Raw genomic sequence first — 19,239 nt, 5'->3', positions numbered from 1 at the left:
AACTTATTTAATTATGAACCAAAGTCAAAAACTTACCAAGTCCAGTGAGAATACTTAGAAGGAACACAAGCGGAATTTCTAGTAAAGCTGTTTGTACACAAAACCTTCTGCATAGCTTTTGCGTATCTTTAGTCTGCGACCAACAAAGTATTCCAGCAAGTGAAAGCGGCTGTACAAGAAGTAGTCCTGCTTGAAAGATCAAGTGTGCAGCAATTTTGTCCGACACTAATAAAAAAAAAAAAAAAAAAATGCACAAATAAACAATTGTTGAATTTTTTGGTTCTAAATTCTAAATCATGCAAATATTTATTCATAAGGTCGGTCTTTTATAGTTATAGACTAGTATGGTTGCCCGGCATTGCCTGGATGTTTGGAGTTGTTTGTTGACAAAAAAAAAAAAAAAAAAGTGGTAGTAGGCAGGTAGGCTCGAACCCGTACCACAAAAGAGGAAGAGAACGTGGAAAAAAAAAAATGTGACGTCTTTGCCGTTGTGTCCCTTACCAAACCGGAAGTGGTGAAGGTTTAAATTTAGTCTAGTCAATTGAAAAGAGAGGATGACTTTCAGAAAATATCAGTGAAAAAGTGACCCCCCTCCTCCTCCTAGAAAAGTGCCCAGTTGAAGGTTAAGGAATTAATGTTTTTAGCCAATTTTTCGATATTTGTCGTCCGAAGGGTCGAGCTTCAAAACGATTCCAATTTTGTCAAAATCCGTCATCTCTGTCGAAAGTTTTAGGCAGACATACAAACATACATATATACATACATTTAAACAGACAGGTGAGATTTGTATTATAGATAGCATTAACATGAAATCCTTGACTGGAGAAATTGACTGGAGAATGTCAGTAGATCTGTCCACATGGCTACACTTTATAATAAAAAACCTTCAAACCAATCAATACCAACATTGTGGTGTGGTCTGACCACAGGAAATGTATTCTAATTGAATCCAGTAATTTTGTAAAAGTTTTTATGCTTCAAGTTCTTTATATCTTTAAATATTTATTTATATTGTTTGGTTTGCTTGTTTTGTAGAAAAGTTTGTCTTTGATTTGCAGAATATGATTGAGTTTTTCAAAGCGAAAGGAAAAAAGAAACAATAACATCAATGTTTGGTGCATTTATTGGTCTGGAAGCCAGTATCTTCAGACAGTCTGATCTGTTAGCACCAGATGCCCTAACAGGCATTATCATTTCAGACCAAAGTGGACCTGAGAGCAATGATAATTAAGGTGCAACCCCACATCCCCCAAGTGAAGCCTAATCACCGAACGTATTAAGATTATATCCAAGATCTATTCTTCTAGTGGAGTTAATTGTCCTCCGAGAGGAAAACATCGAGTAGGCACATGAACGAAAGGCAAATTGCTATAAATGGAATACTGTTGCCATATCTGGGCAGGAGCTGCTAAAAACAGCCTATCCTGCCTTGACAGAGTACAAAATAGTCTTTGTGGCTTAGTGGGGGATGCCCTTTTCTCTACCCTGCAACCTCTCTCCCACAGAAGAGACGTTGCGAGCCTATCCTTGTTTTATCGTTATTTCCATGGCAGGTGCTCGTCTGAACTCCAATCTCTGGTCCCCCCTCGCCAATCTTTCACGAAAAACACCCGTCTAGCTGAATCCACTGTGAAAAATTTCCCCCACTCTATATCTGTGCCTAAATCAAAACGCGGATTCCATGAACAAAGCTTCTTTCTTAGAACTGTACGCCTGTGGAACTCTGTTCCGTCTGCCTGCTTCCCTTCGGACTACAACTTGGATGTCTTCAAGTCCAATGTTAACAAATTCCCAATGAACCGCCCCCTTAATTAAACACTTCATCAAATCTCCACACTAACGTAATGTACTTGCAATAACCCTTATCCCTGAGTGGCTTCCGAGCCTTGATACGTGGTGATCACTGTGTAAAAAAAAAAAAAAAAATCTCTTTAAGCCAAATGCAAAGAAAAGAATCAAAGTCAGGTGCCGTAATTGCATTGAACGGTCAACCACGTCTTTCCTAATTTATTTATTGCGGACTATTATCCTCATCTTTCTTAGTTGTTTTTTCATGACGTTTCGGCCAACTATTCCTCTGGCCTTCGTCAGGTGGTAACTGCGACGGGATAGGAACTTCAGGGCCCGTGGCGCAGTTGATAGAGACGTTGAATCTCTACGGTTCCAGGTGAGAATTGTCTGAAGATAGCGGTTTCAATCCTACCCAAAAAGCCCGCCAGAGTCTTACTTGGCCAAAATGTGGTGAGATGACAACAACTATGGAAGGCAGTAATTGCTAAGGATGCAGTTAGGAGATTCAGAGTTTCTATCCCGTCGCGGTTACCACCTGACGAAGGCCAAAGGAATAGTTGGCCGAAACGTCGTGAAACAACATCAAAGAAAGATGAGGATAATAGTCCGCAATAAATAAATAAATTAAATAATACTCATCTCAATAATGAATTCCAATTAAATAATACATACACGTCTTTCCTACCTTGAATAGGCACAACTGCCCGTTCGCTAAGTGTCGTCATCAAAAGGTGTCAAGTTGGATTTCATCAAAAACATTTGGATCATATAAATAAAATAGGAAATATTGTGAAGGCTCTCAAGTTAAAGTGACAACATAAATCACCATAATATGCTATCAAAACAAATGTTTTAGCAATGGAAAAGACAATACAAAAATAAATAACACAACTACTCTCTCATTCTTAGTATATGTGGTCCCATAAGGGGCGAAAAAAAAAAAAAACAAAAAAAAAACAATTCAATATTTAATGGAAAATCAGTTACTTCCTAACTGCCGGTGTAACGCAATCAGAAATGGTGACAAGGCAAATCAGTTCCTTCGCTTTTTCCTTCACTATCTCCCCTGTGTATGTACTCTCTTTTTAATACGTTTTTCCAATCATTCTTTTCTTTATTTAATAACCATTGAAAAATTTAATCAAGAATTATTGAAATTAGTTTTATTTTTTTAAAAGAATTATTGAAAAACAAACGTAAAACTATTTCGGGAATATTATGTATTGGATACGTTTTTTTTCTTCTTTTTTATGATGTTTGTAATTTTTTTTATTTTGATTTCAATAATTTTTTATATAATTTCATAAACATTTTTTTTATAAAATTTCAAATCAAATAAAAACTTATTTTTTAAAATTTTTCTTATCAAAAGTGCAAATAAAGATTAATTGTCTTATTTTTATCTGTATGATTTTTAAAATTTTTATTGTGTACTTTCCAATAATGTCTTTTTTTTTTTTTTTTTTTTACATAGGCATCACCACATTATCAAGGCCAAGAGGCCACTCAAGGATAAGGGTTAAAGAGTGTACAGTAGAAATTGGACATTACAGTAATCATTAGTAATGAAAATTTGGTAAAGTTGATAACTTATATGGAACGGCTCATCAAGAACTTATTTACGTTAGACTTGAAGACAACCATATTGTAGTCAGCCGGAAAGCAGGAAAACGGAAGACAATTCCACAGGCGTGCAGTTCTAAGAAAAAAGCTTTGTTCATGGAATCTACGTTTAGGTTTAGGCACAGATAAAGAGTGGGGGGAATTATTGATAGTGTTTACAGCTAGACGAGTGTTTCTTGTGAAAGTTTGGCGAGGGGGGACCATAGATTGAAGCTCATTCGAACACTTTCCATGAAAATAACGATACATCAGAGACAAACTCGCAACATCTCTTCTGTGGGATAAAGGTTGTAAGGAAGAGAAAAGGACATCTCCTACGAGGCTACGAAGTCTATTTCGAACTCTATCAAGGCAGGCCAAGTCCTTTCTAGCAGCTCCTGCCCAGATGTGGCAACAGTATTCCATCCTTGGACGTACCTGGCTCTTATATAGATAGAGAATAGCATCAGCAGTGAGATATCTACCGGATCGATAGAAAGATCCCACCATTTTTCCAGCGGCCTTGGCAACAGACGTGTTCCATTTAAGATCAGGAGTAATGGTCAAGCCAAGAAGTTTGTCAAAACTTGAGGCCTCCTGAAGACGAGAGCCATTCATTTCAATTGATGTCAGATGTGGATCAGAATGTTGATGATGTAAAGAGAGAAGCTTGGTTTTAGATGCATTAAAAGTAACCAGCCATTCTTTACCCCATTGTACTACGTGCTCAAGATCAGAGGAGAGAGAATTGGAGAGAACTTGGTCGTTTAGTGTCTTAGATGTGCTACCATAAATGGTAGTGTCGTCAGCATAGATGTCTACAAATGATGTAAAGATGTGATTTGGAAGATCATTAATGTAGATCAGGAAAAGAGTTGGGCCCAGGATGGACCCCTGAGGGACACCGGCATTAATACTGTGAGCTTCTGATTTTTGCCCCTCAACTACTACTCTTATGAACCTATCAGAAAGAAATGATTTAATAATTGAGAAGACATTTCCAGCCATACCATAGCTAGAGATCTTATGAAGTAAACCATTATGCCATACCCTATCAAAGGCCTTAGATATGTCAAGAGCAATTGCCCTAGAAAGGTTGCCTCCGTCGAGAGATTTGCTAATCCTATGAGATATAACTGTAAGCACATCTGCTGTAGATCTAGCAGAACGGAAACCATATTGAGTGTCACTAAGAAGGTTATTTTTGTTGAGATGTCTTTTTCTTATATTTTATTAAAAAAAAAAAAAAAAAAAAAAAAAAAAAAAAATCGCTTCACAAAACCAATACTGAAGAACAATTAAAGTGAATGAACTGATTTGCCTTGTCACCGCTTTCGGTAGCAGCCACGCCGGAAGTTAGGAAGTATGTTAACTGACTATAACCACAAAATATATTGAACAGAAAAGTAAACAACAAATGAAGTGTGTAGGTATATGGCAGTCCGACTGCTAAGTGTGTGTAACTTGTGTGCTAATGCCAGGAAACATATTCTCCTGGTCTTTATAGTAAGTAGAAGAGTTTATTATTATCCATAGGGTGGCCACCTCACAACATACAGAGTTCAAAAAAGTTACTAGATCCCAAACTATCAATCAAGCTCCAATCTCTGTCCCATCACTGCAATGTTGCATCCCTGTGCCCGTTTGACAAGTACTTTGATGAAATGTGTTCTGATGAACTCATAGCACTTGTGCCTCCTCAGCGTACATACTCCTGACTAACCCAGCAAGCAGCAAAATCCCACCCCTTCACGTTTGAGGCCCTAGCTGCTGGAAAACCTACTATAAAAGTTTCTTCCCTCTGGCTGCTAAACTTTGGAATTCCCTTCGTTTTCCTGTTTCCTTGATTGCACTAACCCACAGAAATTTAAATGTAATGTGAACAGACATCTCACTGCTTAACTTTGCACAGTTTCCTCTTAAACACATATTCCAAATGGTAACCCTTACGTCCAAGTGGCCATATGCTTTGTTTGGGATGAACAAAAGTAAAAAATAAAATATCCTGTCGAGTGGCCAAAACTGCCAGTGGTGCCAAGGGTGGCAGAACTACTACATCCACTGAAACTGTTGGTATCCTTAGTTGGCAGCCGATGACGGTTTGATATAGCACTTGTACGAAGAATATAATGACGGTTTGATATAGACATTGTACGAAGAATATAATGACGGTTTGATATAGCACTTGTACGAAGAATATAATGACGGTTTGATATAGACATTGTACGAAGAATATAATGACGGTTTGATATAGCACTTGTATGAAGAATATAATGACGGTTTGATATAGCACTTGTACGAAGAATATAATGACGGTTTGATATAGCACTTGTATGAAGAATATAATGACGGTTTGATATAGCACTTGTACGAAGAATATAATGACGGTTTGATATAGCACTTGTACGAAGAATATAATGACGGTTTGATATAGCACTTGTACGAAGAATATAATGACGGTTTGATGTAGCACTTGTACGAAGAATATAATGACGGTTTGATGTAGCACTTGTACGAAGAATATAATGACGGTTTGATATAGCACTTGTATGAAGAATATAATGACGGTTTGATATAGCACTTGTATGAAGAATATAATGACGGTTTGATATAGCACTTGTACGAAGAATATAATGACGGTTTGATATAGACATTGTACGAAGAATATAATGACGGTTTGATATAGCACTTGTACGAAGAATATAATGACGGTTTGATATAGCACTTGTATGAAGAATATAATGACGGTTTGATATAGCACTTGTATGAAGAATATAATGACGGTTTGATATAGCACTTGTACGAAGAATATAATGACGGTTTGATATAGCACTTGTACGAAGAATATAATGACGGTTTGATGTAGCACCTGTACGAAGAATATAATGACGGTTTGATATAGCACTTGTACGAAGAATATAATGACGGTTTGATATAGCACTTGTACGAAGAATATAATGACGGTTTGATATAGCAATTGTACGAAGAATATAATGACGGTTTGATATAGCACTTGTACGAAGAATATAATGACGGTTTGATATAGCACTTGTACGAAGAATATAATGACGGTTTGATATAGCACTTGTACGAAGAATATAATGACGGTTTGATATAGCACTTGTACGAAGAATATAATGACGGTTTGATATAGCACTTGTACGAAGAATATAATGACGGTTTGATATAGCACTTGTACGAAGAATATAATGACGGTTTGATATAGCACTTGTACGAAGAATATAATGACGGTTTGATATAGCACTTGTATGAAGAATATAATGACGGTTTGATATAGCACTTGTATGAAGAATATAATGACGGTTTGATATAGCACTTGTACGAAGAATATAATGACGGTTTGATATAGCACTTGTATGAAGAATATAATGACGGTTTGATATAGCACTTGTATGAAGAATATAATGACGGTTTGATATAGCACTTGTACGAAGAATATAATGACGGTTTGATATAGCACTTGTACGAAGAATATAATGACGGTTTGATATAGCACTTGTACGAAGAATATAATGACGGTTTGATATAGCACTTGTATGAAGAATATAATGACGGTTTGATATAGCACTTGTATGAAGAATATAATGACGGTTTGATATAGCACTTGTACGAAGAATATAATGACGGTTTGATATAGCACTTGTACGAAGAATATAATGACGGTTTGATATAGCACTTGTACGAAGAATATAATGACGGTTTGATATAGCACTTGTACGAAGAATATAATGACGGTTTGATATAGCACTTGTATGAAGAATATAATGACGGTTTGATATAGCACTTGTACGAAGAATATAATGACGGTTTGATGTAGCACTTGTACGAAGAATATAATGACGGTTTGATATAGCACTTGTACGAAGAATATAATGACGGTTTGATATAGCACTTGTACGAAGAATATAATGACGGTTTGATATAGCACTTGTATGAAGAATATAATGACGGTTTGATATAGCACTTGTACGAAGAATATAATGACGGTTTGATATAGACATTGTACGAAGAATATAATGACGGTTTGATATAGCACTTGTACGAAGAATATAATGACGGTTTGATATAGCACTTGTATGAAGAATATAATGACGGTTTGATATAGCACTTGTATGAAGAATATAATGACGGTTTGATATAGCAATTGTACGAAGAATATAATGACGGTTTGATATAGCACTTGTACGAAGAATATAATGACGGTTTGATATAGCACTTGTACGAAGAATATAATGACGGTTTGATGTAGCACCTGTACGAAGAATATAATGACGGTTTGATATAGCACTTGTACGAAGAATATAATTACGGTTTGATATAGCACTTGTACGAAGAATATAATGACGGTTTGATATAGCAATTGTACGAAGAATATAATGACGGTTTGATATAGCACTTGTACGAAGAATATAATGACGGTTTGATATAGCACTTGTATGAAGAATATAATGACGGTTTGATATAGCACTTGTACGAAGAATATAATGACGGTTTGATATAGCACTTGTACGAAGAATATAATGACGGTTTGATATAGCACTTGTACGAAGAATATAATGACGGTTTGATATAGCACTTGTACGAAGAATATAATGACGGTTTGATATAGCACTTGTATGAAGAATATAATGACGGTTTGATATAGCACTTGTATGAAGAATATAATGACGGTTTGATATAGCACTTGTACGAAGAATATAATGACGGTTTGATATAGCACTTGTATGAAGAATATAATGACGGTTTGATATAGCACTTGTATGAAGAATATAATGACGGTTTGATATAGCACTTGTACGAAGAATATAATGACGGTTTGATATAGCACTTGTACGATGAATATAATGACGGTTTGATATAGCACTTGTACGAAGAATATAATGACGGTTTGATATAGCACTTGTATGAAGAATATAATGACGGTTTGATATAGCACTTGTATGAAGAATATAATGACGGTTTGATATAGCACTTGTACGAAGAATATAATGACGGTTTGATATAGCACTTGTACGAAGAATATAATGACGGTTTGATATAGCACTTGTACGAAGAATATAATGACGGTTTGATATAGCACTTGTATGAAGAATATAATGACGGTTTGATATAGCACTTGTACGAAGAATATAATGACGGTTTGATGTAGCACTTGTACGAAGAATATAATGACGGTTTGATATAGCACTTGTACGAAGAATATAATGACGGTTTGATATAGCACTTGTACGAAGAATATAATGACGGTTTGATATAGCACTTGTATGAAGAATATAATGACGGTTTGATATAGCACTTGTATGAAGAAATAAAACATGATTTCTCATTTTCCTGAACAGAATAATTTTAAATCATGACAATGGGAGTGCAGGCATAGAATACAAAATGTAGATATAAAAAGATCCCAAGCTATGCATCCTTAACTGCATTAGATAATAAATTTAAAACGTGTCAATAAGCCAGCAGAAGAAGGAATGAAGAGAAAAAACATTACAAAAAAAAATAAATAAAAAAAAGACTAGAATGCAACATTTTTTTAAAAGATTTCTTACTAGTTTATTAAATCTGAGGATGGGGCATCCTACTGGATGCCAAATATTCACCTGCGCCCTCAGATATTCCAACTGACAGGTCTTTTTAAGATTCTGTCCATCCCTTTTGAATGCACTTGGTTAACCAGGTATATTTGCCAGGTAGTTTCTGAATTTTTTTTTCATGAGTCCAGTTGCTCTTATAATTACTGAAATGATAGAAATCTTCCTAAGATTCCAGTTTCTTTTCATGTCATGCATAAGATCTTGGTATTTTGTTATCTTTTCCTTCTCAACTGTTTTAGCTAGCATCATTGGGGACACTAACTTTTACTAAGGTTGCTTCTTTCTCCTCCTTGTCTCGTATCACTACGTCAGATTTTATAGCTCCGTTTTCTAGGTACGTAGCTGAAGGGGTTGCATAGTCATAGTGGACAGTGTATGGCTTATTTCCAATTGTTCTTTTATGGCATATATTTCCAGGACTTGCTGCTGCGTTCGATATTAAACTTTACAGATCATCCAGTGGAGATATTTACACACTCCATCGTGTCATGTCGTACAGAACCTTACAGTTGGATGTTAGGTGCCTCACACTAGAAATGAATGCACACATGTACATCTCTTTTATGGTTTCATTTTACATCAGTCGAAGTTCACAGAAATCAACGGGCCCTCCATCTGCGGCTAACACTTGAACTATATGAGATACATAGATATTCGAGTGTTCCATTAAAGTTCTTTATCTTTCAAACACTGAGTTATTAAAGAAGTTGGGAACATAATTTTCCCCTCTTCAATTGACCATTTTTATACGTTGTAGTATATCTTTCGTTTCAGTCTTTTGGTCTAACTGGATTTCAGAACAAGAATTCATCTGGTCTGGTTGAGTAACGATTTTAGTGTTATTACTCGAGGTAACATCACTTGGAGAAGGTGCACCATTCCTCGTAAAAGCTAGCATTGGTTAACAAAACTGAGGAGAGCTTAATATTTGGACTGCAAATACTAAGTGATTTGGAATATTTGGTGATGGTTTACTTCTAGAGAAAAGTATTCTCATGTCAGGTTGTTCTGACAAACCCCTGTACAGAGAGGCCCTAGACACTCGAGGATAGTGTCTAGTAGGCATTCAAGTCCTCTCATCTTTTAATTTTCTTGAGGATGGAGCATTCTACTGGATGACAAACATTCTCCCATTAGTTTAGTCACTCCAACCGAGAGATCTTTTTAAGATTCTAACGGTCTCTTTAAGTGCAATTGTTTGTATTTCTCCTGCACTTGGTTCATGGGTATATTCGCCAGATAGTCTTGGAAATTCTTTTTCATTAGCTCGGTTGCTCCTATAATGACTTGAATGATTGACACTCGATTCCAGTTTCTTTTCGTGTCGTACATAAGTCGTTGGTATTTTGTTATTTTCTCCCTCTCTGCTCTGTTGAGGCCAGCATCATTAAGGACGATTACTTACACTAGGGTTGCTGCATTATCCCCCTTGTCTTATATCACTATGTCAGGCTTAATAGCTCCATTTTCTAGGTATGTAGTTGTAGGAATTTCGTAGTCATAGTGGGTGGTGCATGACTTATTTCCAACTGTTGTTTCCGGTATATGTTCCCAAGATATGCTATTACATGGGATATTCAGTTTGTACATGTATGTGTGTGTGTTGAAATGCATATGTATATGGTATTAACACTGTCAGTTTGGTATTATTATTTATTGATACTGAATTTAAAGATGATCACGTCCTAGTGCTTAAGGAAGCAATCTTGTGGCAATGTGTGTCATATAACAAGTAAAATAAAAACCACATAAGTTTTATCAAAATGCAAAAATATGTAAGAATGCATGGCCATCATTGTAACCATAAATATCAGATCATTTAGAAAATGATCGGATGCTTTTCCTCAGTTGCTTAAAAAAACAAATTCATTTAAAAAACTAATGTGTTTAAAAAAAAATTATTCATTTAAAAAACTAATGTGTTTTAAAAAAAGTATTCATTTAAAAAAATAATGTGTTTAAAAAATTATTCATTTAAAAAACTAATGTGTTTAAAAAAAAAATTCATTTAAAAAACTAATGTGTTTTAAAAAGAAATTCATTTAAAAAACTGATGTGTTTAAAAAAAATTCATTTAAAAAACTGATGTGTTTAAAAAAAAATTCATTTAAAAAACTAATGTGTTTAAAAAAAGTATTCATTTAAAAAACTAATGTGTTTAAAAAATTATTCATTTAAAAAACTAATGTGTTTTAAAAAAAATAATTCATTTAAAAAACTAATGTGTTTTAAAAAAAAGTATTCATTTAAAAAACTAATGTGTTTAAAAAAATTATTCATTTAAAAAAATAATGTGTTTAAAAAAACAAGTATTCATTTAAAAAACTAATGTTTTAAAAACAAGTATTCATTTAAAAAACTAATGTGTTTAAAAAAAAATTATTCATTTAAAAAAATGTGTTTAAAAAAACAAGTATTCATTTAAAAAACTAATGTTTAAAAAAAAATTATTCATTTAAAAAAATGTGTTTAAAAAAAAAATTATTCATTTAAAAAACTAATGTGTTTAAAAAAAAATTATTCATTTAAAAAACTAATGTGTATAAAAAAAAAATTATTCATTCAAAAAACTAATGTGTATAAAAAAAATGTACATATAAAGATGGATGTGCATAAAAAAAGATGCGTATGAATACCTGGAGAAGTAAGCAGAGAGAACAGTGTGATCGGAAACAGGAGCATCGTCCAAAAAGCCGGTTTCGCGCGGGGTCTGAAAGAGGAAGAAAAAGGGAAGGGTTAATTATCTATATATATAAAAGCGAAAATGTGTGTATGTATGTTCGCTTTTTGTGTATGTCTACAAAAGACTTCTTTCAGAGAAGCGGTCGCTCGGTTCACAACTTCTTAAAACTTTTTATATCATCTATAAATTGTAATATCTCACAGTTAACTACGGAGCTCGCCTGTCTATTTAATTTTATTGATTTTCAAACGTTAATTATTCGACATGTTCTGATCGGCACGCGTTACATTCGGTTTTTGGTATAAAAAAAAGCAAACCTCGACTAATTACTGGCCGAAAGCCAGTGGTCTCTAGAGAGCTAAGTAACGTTTGGTCAATGTCGACTTCGTCATATCAGATGGTAGCTTTCATTTCAAGACAAGACGCTCCCCCTAATAAACAGGGAGCAGATTTTTAAAAACAAACAAACCGATTTATTCACCTCATTAAAAACTGTCCCGCACAAAATGCTAACTGCTGAATAGCTATCGCGGTCACGTCAAAAACGCGCACCTTCTTTTTCACACTTTACTATTTTCCAACTGCGCGTCGAGGCTTCGTTTTTTTTTGAACTTGTAAAAAACGGGCACCTGTTTCTTTTCACATTTTACTATGCACGTCAAGGCTTTGTTTTTTTTTTCACACACACCTACAAACACCCGGGCAACGCCGGGTACCCCTCGCTAGTCAATAATATAAATCTCAATTGGCTGTTTAGGTAAATATTTCAATTATAATAACAATAAATTTAAATATTTCAATTATAATAACAATAAATTTAAATATTTCAATTATAATAACAATAAATTTAAATATTTCAATTATAATAACAATAAATTTAAATATTTCAATTATAATAACAATAAATTTAAATAGTTCAATTATAATAACAATAAATTTAAATAGTTCAATTATAATAACAATAAATTTAAATAGTTCAATTATAATAACAATAAATTTAAATATTTCAATTATAATAACAATAAATTTAAATATTTCAATTATAATAACAATAAATTTAAATATTTCAATTATAATAACAATAAATTTAAATATTTCAATTATAATAACAATAAATTTAAATATTTCAATTATAATAACAATAAATTTAAATATTTCAATTATAATAACAATAAATTTAAATATTTCAATTATAATAACAATAAATTTAAATATTTCAATTATAATAACAATAAATTTAAATATTTCAATTATAATAACAATAAATTTAAATATTTCAATTATAATAACAATAAATTTAAATATTTCAATTATAATAACAATAAATTTAAATATTTCAATTATAATAACAATAAATTTAAATAGTTCAATTATAATAACAATAAATTTAAATATTTCAATTATAATAATAAATTTAAATAGTTCAATTATAATAACAATAAATTTAAATATTTCAATTATAATAACAATAAATTTAAATAGTTCAATTATAATAACAATAAATTTAAATATTTCAATTATAATAACAATAAATTTAAATATTTCAATTATAATAACAATAAATTTAAATATTTCAATTATAATAACAATAAATTTAAATAGTTCAATTATAATAACAATAAATTTAAATATTTCAATTATAATAACAATAAATTTAAATATTTCAATTATAATAACAATAAATTTAAATATTTCAATTATAATAACAATAAATTTAAATAGTTCAATTATAATAACAATAAATTTAAATATTTCAATTATAATAACAATAAATTTAAATATTTCAATTATAATAACAATAAAATTAAATATTTCAATTATAGTAACAATAAATTTAAATATTTCAATTATAATAACAATAAATTTAAATATTTCAATTATAATAACAATAAATTTAAATATTTCAATTATAATAACAATAAATTTAAATAGTTCAATTATAATAACAATAAATTTAAATAGTTCAATTATAATAACAATAAATTTAAATAGTTCAATTATAATAATAAATTTAAATAGTTCAATTATAATAACAATAAATTTAAATAAGGAACCAGGAAATATTTAATTTAAACATGGAGTTTTGAGGATTTTCAGGTTTCATTTCATTTTTCTTTCCTTTTTTTTTTTTAATGCTTATTAATTTTTTGGGGAATGGGAATTCTATTCTGTTCTGATTCTATTTAAAAAAAAGTTTTCTATAGATGTGCATTTTAAACATTGTTTTGCTTGAATTATGCTGTACACCAGAAGTTTCCAAAGTTTTCAAACGGGGAGCCATATTGCTGACAATTAGCTACATGAGCCAAAACAACAACAACAACAAAAAAATAACCTAAACATGTTTCATACAGTTTTCCTTATTAGATTTTTTTTAGTGAACCCGAGTCTCAAAAACCTCATTCTTTATAATCAGTTTTTGGAGAATAATAAAAACTAGCACACTATTTCCACATATTTCCATTTTTAAAAAATTTTTCTGAATATTTTTACGTTCTCCATAAGAACTTTGTGGGCCAGATTAAAGATTTTTGCAGGCTGGATTTGGCCTGTGGGTCGTATTTTGGAGATCCCTACCGTACACTGCAAATGCAGATCACATTTTATACAAAGTTGTTTTTTTTATATAAATAAAATAGAAACGATTATTCCTGTCTACAATAAAGCACCAGAGCAAAAAAAAAAAAAAATAAAATAATGCTGGATCTTCAAATTAATCCTAAACCACCACACTACCTGTTTATAGCTGATGTATGTTTTCTAGATAGTTCTTAATATTTCAGTGCAGTTAATTTGAAGACATCTAAGGGGCCTTGTTGGGGCTAACACTTGATTTCACTATGCACTGAATTTATACCCGAGAGTTCTTTTAAGGATAGTTCTTGTCCCTTTAAGGGTTGCTGTTTATATTTTGCTTTAGATTATGTCCAAGTTTTTTTTTTTTTTTTTTTTTTGAGATTTTTATTATTAGGCCAGTTTCCCCTACCACAACTAGTATAATGTTTCTTCCTCTCAGAGATCATGTTGTTTTGAAGTCATTCTTCAGGTACTGATATTTCATCATTTTTTCGTGTTTGGTTCTACTTAAGCCAGTCATTCAGGACGTTTGTATCAATGATGAGCAGAGTCCTCTCAGGTTTGTACCAGAAGACAATATTTGGTTTGATGATCTTGTCTTTGATGTCTCTGCCTGTCTATATGTCTTTGTGCATGTATCTGTTTGTGCATCCAGCTAAGAATTAAAGACTACACAAAACACACCCAGAAAGCTGAGAGTATTGCTGTGGACAAAATTTAAGCATTTTTTTTTTTTAATATTCTTTTGTTTGGGTGTCACCAGAAATAGTCAGGATGGGTGGGTCAATATTTAGACGTATCTAATATATAAAAGGCAAAATGTGTCCACAAAAGGCTTTTGCATTGGGGTCCTCGCGTCGGTTAGATTCCTCGAGAAGTTTTCTAATACTTCCTAGATCGTAATATCTCAGATTCGCAAATGGACATGGTTTCTTTCATTTTTTTGATCAAGTTTTAAAAAATTCCTACCGTATCATCGTGTCGGCTCTTTCTTTGTCTTTTCCGTATAAATAAAGCGAAACTAATCGAATGAAAATGACTGGCATCTGGCCCTTGAGCCGGGTGGTATCTGTTCTGTAATTCGTCCTTGGTCCTACTGAGACCATTACCATTTATTTGGAAACTGCCAGAATTGCTCCTTTTTTTTTGGGGGGGGGGGGAGCTGATTTTTCCCCACATCAAAAATGATCTTTGTGGGAAGTTTAAAAGCAACACCATTTTTGATTGACCACAATTTGAACGCTTTACACTTCCGGTCGCGTCATGGAGTAGGGGTAAGACGTCAGATTTTCTTTCACTTTCTTTTCTGCCTTCGCGTCACCAGTTTGAGCCTGCCTGACTACTACCACTTTTTTTTTCTTTACACCTACAAGCAACCGATTTTTAACAATTGCAAAATGAGATAGAGATAGATGAGAAAAGAGTAGAAAGTAAAACTTGTAACTTTTGTTTCGCTTATGTTGTCCTTTAGTCCTCACGTTCTATGTTTCTGACAAAGGGGGAAGAATTGCTGTTTTTTGTGTTGGGATTTACTTGGGATATAACATTTATCATTGGCTAGTTTTGACCCTGAAGTAGTATTTTTTTTAGCTCCCTATATCAAGTGGCTTCATGTCTTGTCTGAAGTGATTTCCATAAAAAAAAAAATACAGAGAGCTAGAGAAGAAGAAGAAAGATGTTACAATTTTTATTCCTTCTATTTTGTTATTCACATCCCAGTAATCGTGCTAGTCTATTATACAAATGGAAGTCATCTTTTATAGGTTTGGTTGGTTGGTTGTTTTTGTTTTACAGCATATCAACCTTTTTCGGGTTATTTAATGCCGAATCCAAAGATTTTGAAGAAAAAATTTTTTTAATAGAATATATTTGTTGTTTTCACGTCGGTTTCTATTTAACCCATAGTTGGGACCCTAACAGGTACTACCACTTTGGGTCAGAGTGGACCTGGGAGCAATGGTAATTAAAGGGTGGCTCCACACTCCCCAAAGCCCACAAGCTGGGGCCTCACCACTGGATATAGTTTAAGGTCATATCCAGGACTCCCATTGAGGGACTTTTACCCTCTGCAGGGGGGCAGTCGGCGTATTCTAATGCCCCACTGACAGGGCCTATATGTTTGGGTTATTTAACGTATTCAAGAGATGAATGGTTTCATACATATACAGATGTTGAAATCATTTAGAAAGAGACGCTTTTATGTGACCCCCCCCCTTCCCCAATCAGATTCTGCGGTCGTTAAGGTAGAAAAAATGAACATGTTGTTCTGAATTTCACATATTATGCATCAGAGTTTCCGTCCTTTAACACAGTACCGGCATCATTCTTATTCAAATTAGATTTCAAAAGTTTTAGTGAGACATACAAACACACACACACAAACAGACAGCTGAGATTTATATTATAGAAGATAAAATCCAATGAAATTATAAAAGACAAAGAAATGGCTGAACAGAAGCATTAAAAAAAAATAGAAATATTGAACTGAAGGTTTTAACAGACTTACCTGAAAAATGTTCTGTCGGTGAAATGTTCGTTTTTCAGCCATGACCATTCAAAAAACAGGCAAAAGCAAAATCCTGCACATAAAAGAACTGAAATAAATTTTAAAAATATTTAAATTAAATGTTTTAAATCATTACAATCTTTTTTAAGGCAACAAAACTTTCTAATGTCATTTTATGGCATCCACTTACTCTCAATTACAAAAAGATATTGTACACTTGGAGCGTGTTCAATAATTGGCAACCAGAATGGTGACAGTACTTTAACTAACTTAACTACAAAAATGGCTCCAAAAACAAGATCTAGCATTTATATCTGGTATTTCCAGCAACACATTTTTGTCTAAATATTTAAACAGTTTATTTCTCCTTCTCCAGTCGCATGCGACTTCTTATCCCTCTTGTGACATCACCCATGTGTCTCGAACACATGTTTCTCTCATCACGTTTCAAATGTCTCTTCTTCGAATACATGGGCTATTTTATTTCTGCTATAACGTCACTTCACGCAACCAACTGGTCATTTGCATATCTTTATACGGCTGCTGCTGCTGCTCCCATTGTCATCAGCGGCTCTGTTACAGAGCAGCAGAGGATAAAAGGAAACTTGATTCTGGTGTAGAGCATCAACAGGAATTTAAATTTATCTTTTAGGAAGTTTTCCACTCCAGTGCCAAGCTGTAGGTACCCACAGACACAATAGAAGAAAGGCGGTATTCTCTGTGTGTGTCTTTCTGCTTTATGGAACACACTGCCAAAGGAGGTTGTGACGATGACCGACAAAACTTTCAAATAACTTTTCTTTTTTTTTTGGGTTATACATTAGCTTTCAATTACAAAAAGATATTGTACACCTAGGGTGTGTTCAGCAGTTGACAATCAGAACGGTGATAAGTCTCTCCACGCTAAACTTCAAAAAGTGGCTTCAAAAACTAGAACTATTCTTGCTCAAGCAGCAGGGATAAAAGGAGACTTGATTTTGGTGAAGAGCATTATCAGGAATTTAAATCTATCTTTCAAAGAGTTTTTCATCCCCAGTGCCAAGTTATGATCTCTGCAGGTACCCACAGAAAATGTACCATCGTCATTTTGGACTCAATAAGAAAAAGAGAACACTATCTGGTGTATTTTGTTGGAAGTTGTGCTGATGATTACCACATCAATGCAACATTCGACAAACACTCAGATTGTATGTGGATGTAAATAGCTTCTACAGAGTGGAATGATAAAAGTGTCGCCTGAAAGAAAACAACATCAGTTTATTTTAAAACTTTATTGAAAAAAAAAAAAAAAAATCAATTCAGCTAACTTGATTATGTAGTAGAGCTGACATCTATTCAATGTAGACGCCTTCAGCCTCAATCACAGCCTTGATATGGGTCCGGAACTGGGAGCATACCTTTTCCATAAGCGCCGGCGAAAGCTTGGTGAATACTCGGCGGCAATCAGGCTGATTTTGATGTGGGAGGTCATGTTGGTGATGTTTTCGATGTATGACCAAATAAAATAATCCGCAGGTTCAGGTCGGAGGAGAAGAGAGGCCAGTGAGAGAAGGGTACAAAGATGTAGCACTCCTTCTAAAGCTCTGTTTCATGTCCACTTCCTGTCAGGATGTAAATCTTCTTTGGAAAATTCCTATTTCTATTTATGCTAACCTCCTGTGAGAAATCTCTTAGATAACCTTACACTTACAACGTTTAATATTGCTCCTCTCCTACTTCAGGTTGAAGCAGAGAATGATACCTGTCACTCTTGGCACATTCATAGTTTTCAAGTTGTTCTTTTCTGAGATTGGCAAACACAACACCATTCGACGCCAGACATCTATTTTCTGATAAAGAAATTATAGTTGAAATAAAGATTGGTTTCATTTGGTGGTTTTGTTTTACGGCATATCGGCCCTTTTTTGGTTATTTAATACCAAATCCAGTAATTTTGGAAACGGGTTTTATGCTTCAAGTTCTTTATATTTTCAAATATTTATTCATGGTGTTTGGTTTGATTATCTTTGAATCAGAAACGTCTTAGTCGCACGACAAGGTTTACTTTACACGGGTCTGAATGCTTCTTTCTTAGAATGCCTGCCTATGGAACATGCTTCTACTAGCTTGCTTCTTAACCGAGTAAAATATTGTTGCCTTCAAGTACAATGTAAACAAGTTCAGAAAAACCTGCCGATGTTTACTTTACACAGGTTTAAATGCTTCTTTCTTAGAACTGTCAGCCTATGGAACACGGTTCTGCTGGCTCGCTTCTTAACTGACTACAATGTCTTCAAGTCTTCAAATCCAATGTAAACAAGTTCAGAAAAGTCTGACGATCTTCATTCTACACGGGTTTAAACGCCCCCCCCCCTTAGCAACCTGCTTTTATGGTGCCCGAACTGTTTGAGACTGGGCATTAAAAGACCACGGTTGCCATCTTTGATCTTTTCATTTTTCCTTCTTAGCCCGCACGGCAGACT

General features: G+C 33.4%; 1 protein-coding gene across 1 annotated transcript in view; it reads right to left on the bottom strand.

Moving 5' to 3' along the window:
* The window catches only part of LOC145239956 (dolichol kinase-like), an 89,466-nt gene that overhangs the window by 46,129 nt on the left and 24,098 nt on the right, over positions 1-19,239 (bottom strand). Inside the window, exons 3-5 of the mRNA XM_080103542.1 lie at positions 16,778-16,865; positions 11,648-11,721; positions 37-225 (exon numbers count right to left, since the gene is read on the bottom strand). Of these exons, the coding sequence (XP_079959668.1) occupies positions 37-225; positions 11,648-11,721; positions 16,778-16,865 (351 nt within the window). The remainder of the gene's footprint in view (positions 1-36; positions 226-11,647; positions 11,722-16,777; positions 16,866-19,239) is intronic.

Source organism: Euprymna scolopes, chromosome 19, assembly GCF_053919585.1.
Source record: "Euprymna scolopes isolate OS-2025 chromosome 19, ASM5391958v1, whole genome shotgun sequence".
NCBI classification, from domain to species: Eukaryota; Metazoa; Mollusca; class Cephalopoda; order Sepiida; family Sepiolidae; genus Euprymna; species Euprymna scolopes.
The sequence above is the reverse complement of the archived record's forward strand: the minus strand, read 5'-3'. Positions and strand labels throughout refer to the sequence as shown.